The sequence below is a fragment of the Primulina tabacum genome, chromosome 5 (assembly GCF_025594145.1).
Source record: "Primulina tabacum isolate GXHZ01 chromosome 5, ASM2559414v2, whole genome shotgun sequence".
Taxonomy (NCBI): Eukaryota; Viridiplantae; Streptophyta; class Magnoliopsida; order Lamiales; family Gesneriaceae; genus Primulina; species Primulina tabacum.
Genome location: NC_134554.1, coordinates 20,348,272 through 20,351,801, shown reverse-complemented (window position 1 = coordinate 20,351,801; position 3,530 = coordinate 20,348,272). Strand labels below are relative to the sequence as shown.

General features: G+C 35.2%; 1 protein-coding gene across 1 annotated transcript; it reads left to right on the top strand.

The window, feature by feature from the left end:
• Nucleotides 1-608: 608 nt before the first annotated feature.
• LOC142544920 (serine/threonine-protein phosphatase 7 long form homolog) lies at nucleotides 609-3,156 on the top strand. The gene is made up of 5 exons (XM_075651938.1): nucleotides 609-1,610; nucleotides 1,695-1,813; nucleotides 1,900-1,987; nucleotides 2,093-2,568; nucleotides 2,627-3,156. Exons 1-4 carry the CDS (start codon nucleotides 1,566-1,568, stop codon nucleotides 2,564-2,566), a joined length of 726 nt encoding a protein of 241 aa, XP_075508053.1. The 5' UTR covers nucleotides 609-1,565; the 3' UTR covers nucleotides 2,567-2,568; nucleotides 2,627-3,156.
• The last annotated feature ends 374 nt before the right edge of the window (nucleotides 3,157-3,530 follow it).

Sequence of the window (3,530 nt, the reverse complement as noted above, 5' to 3'; positions counted from 1 at the left end):
AAAAATTTACTAAAATTAATAGTAAATTTATAAAAAAATGACACGTATATGTTATTTATGTTCTTATCCTGCTTATATTCTTGTTGATACTGGTGTCTCGCATACTTTTATATCGAAGAGGTTTGTGGTTGAGCATCATATGCGCTCGTCTCCATTGTCTATGCCTCTTTCTGTTTCGACACCTTCTGGAGTTGATATATCAGTTGTATCTATGATATCAGATGGTATTATTTATTATGAGGGCTATGAGCTGAGATCTGATATGATTATTCTAGAGATGACTGATTTTTGATTGTATTGTGGGAATTAATGTGCTGAGGAGATATTGTGCGACAATTGATTGTTATCAGCGGGTGGTATATTTTTATACAGATGAGAAAGAGCGTTGGACATTTTATGGGAAGGGTTCTCGTCCCCGTGTTCCGTTGGTATCTGCCATCCGGATGTCTCGGTTATTGGAGCATGGGCATGAGGGTTATCTTATTTATGCTGTAGATGTGACAGAGAAGAAGAAGGAGGTGGGAATAGAGGAGATACCTATAGTTGCTGAGTTTGCCGATGTATTTCCTGATGAGATTCCAGGATAGAATTGTCTTTATTCTTATTAATAATGTATTTATTATAAGTATATTATTACGAATGTATTATTATAATTAAGTGTTACGTATTATGAAGTATTATTGTTTTTTTAAAAAAATTATTTAATCTACAGTAATTATTCTTATTACCAATTTGTCATCAACAAATATGTTTTATTTTTTCGATAAATTTCAAATAATTTTCGTTTAATTTTAAAAAATGTAGTTAAATTTTGTTGATTAAAAATATAATATTTGTTAACTAATGATTTTTTTGTTTGCAAGATGGCTGAAAATACGGATAATGTGTTGTATTTGCGGGATAGACAAATATCAAATAGTATCAACGCTGAGAACATGGATGCACTAATTCCGCCACGCCGGTCTGACAAATGTCTTTGGAGATTGCTTAATGCTGAGATTCACCTCCGTGTCCGCCTATGTCTTGCACGCATAGGCTTCTATGGTGTCATTCAGTGTGGTCCTATTAAATATTATGATAATCATTTGCTTACAGCCATTGTTGAGAGATGGCGTCGTGAGACACACACATTTCACCTTACCGTGGGCGAGGCAACAATCACCCTGCAGGACGTTGCCCTTATTTGGGGGTTGAATATTGATGGCATTCCCATCACCGGTGTAGATACCGCGTACAACAAACATACTTTACAACAGCGCTACGCTATTTGGTTGGGTTTTACACCCACATCTTCTAAGATTAAAGGTGCACATCTTTATCTGACCGCTTTGCTAGACCATTGCCTAAATTATATGATTAATGATCAAAGCACTGAAGAGGACGTGGCACAATATTCTCGTTGTGTTGCATTAATGATCATTGGTGGATGTATGTTTCCGGACTCGGAAGATGCTGCTGTGAAACTTATGTATTTGCAGTTCCTTGAGGACATATAATTAGTGAATACATATAGCTGGGGTTCTGCTGTGTTGGCATATCTTTATAGAGAGTTGTGCGACACATCAATGAGATTGAAGGTCGATTTGTGTGGCCCAGTTCAGATATTGCAGGTATGTGTACACTTCTACGATCATTATATTTGTTGTACTTATTTTTTCTTATGATTTGACTATTTCTGTTGTATGTTATTGCAGATTTGGGTGTGGTCTAGAATTACTCTTCTTTACCCTGATAGAGCTCAACAGGTATCTATTTCAGAAGAGCAGGCTGCAGATGTGCTTCATGGTCTACCATTTCCACCATACGGCGCACGGTACTAATAAGAAATAATTAACATTTATTATTATTATTTTGTTATTTTGTTTAAATGAAAATATTGTATACTTTTATAAATTGCAGGTGGAGACGCGGATTTTCTTGGACACACACGGCCCATCATTCGATCCGTATAATGAGAGATATGCTTGACAGGATGGTAGAAGGGCAGGTAGATATATAAATTACTTGTTTAAAGTTTGAAATTTTTTTACAAATTCAGTCTTAATTATATATTATCAAATTGCTAATCTTTTTTTCATTTTATTTGCTTCAGTTTCTATGGACTATTTATGATATGGAGTCCCTGGAGGTTGGCAGAATTCTTGATGGAAATAGAATTCATCTATTTCGGTCGGCATGCGCATTGATTAATTTTCATATAGTTGAGATGCATAGACCAGAGCAGTGTCTCCGACAGTTTGGAATACGTCAAGGTATTCCGCCATCTGCTACTAACTTTGACAATTTCCATAAGCTGACTCGACAAGGCCGGAACAACTTTGATTGGGCGACATATCACAAAGATTTTGTAGAAATGTGGAATGACATATATAATTTTGTGATTGGTGGGGATTATGTCATACCTGGTACACCCGCCATCACAGTGGACTATATTGGTTGTTATCATCGCATTTCACAGATAGTGCTCTCGCCGCCAGTGGTACCTTCGAACATCATGGACTACCATCCTATTGATGCAAACTACCGACAATTTATCATAAGACATGTTCAATTTATCTACATATGAACGTAAATTTAATATATTGTATTAGATATATGTTACATAACATATGCATCTATGTCACAGACACGCCCAGCTCCGGTGCAATATCCACCGATGTGGACAGGAAATGAGTTTGAACCCGGACCATCATCTTCAAATATGGCATACACTACTCCGCCATTTGTTTCAAGCTTTCCATCGTATGACACTGGTTACTACACTCTATTTGCTGGTAGTTTTACACAATTTTTACAAAGTGACTTTCGACCGGGTATGAATGAGAGTCGCCCTACTTTTAACACGTCGCCCATACCATTTCAACAATATTCTGATACAGAAGGGTATGAGGTTGGTGGGAACATTGCCGATACCAGTACATCTGCAGCACAAACAAGTACGTATGGAGATGATGAACAGATGTTAGGTCGTGGATGTAGAATAATCAGGAGACCACCGTGTGGCACTGTGGGGCATCGTTACCATCGACATTAACTATTTATTTAGATACGCACAATTAATTATATCGTATTGTTGTATGTTTTTCAATTTTTTTATTTTAATTACAAGTTGTTGCTGCAACATATTTTTTCAACATTCGTATACAATTTTTGTATTATTGACTTTTTAAATTTGTGGAATGTAATGATTGTGATTTATTATTCTATTACGAATAAAATTACGGATAAGTTTATAGTAATGAAAAAACACAAGTGTAATTGCTAAATGAAGTCAAATAAGTCAACAAACTACATATTAAAAAATCTTCATAACAATACAACACTGAATTGTCATAACAATACAATATTAAATTGTAAAATCTACGTCACAAACATAATTATTTGGCACCATAACTCGATTTTCTCACCTGCACCTACCTGTAATGAACAAGAATTATTAATAAACACAATTTTGTAATTACATTAATAACTTCACATGTTATGGTTTAAAAATAAGGTACAATACGTTATTGTAGATCTTTTACCTCCCA

What these genes read in the sequence shown, in the direction of transcription:
- LOC142544920 (XM_075651938.1), top strand. Translation starts at nt 1,566, where the DNA reads ATGAGATTGAAGGTCGATTTGTGTGGCCCAGTTCAGATATTGCAG. An exon ending in TTTCCACCATACGGCGCACG is followed by an intron (nt 1,814 to 1,899) that starts GTACTAATAAGA and finishes TATAAATTGCAG; the next exon opens with GTGGAGACGCGGATTTTCTT. An exon ending in ACAGGATGGTAGAAGGGCAG is followed by an intron (nt 1,988 to 2,092) that starts GTAGATATATAA and finishes TATTTGCTTCAG; the next exon opens with TTTCTATGGACTATTTATGA.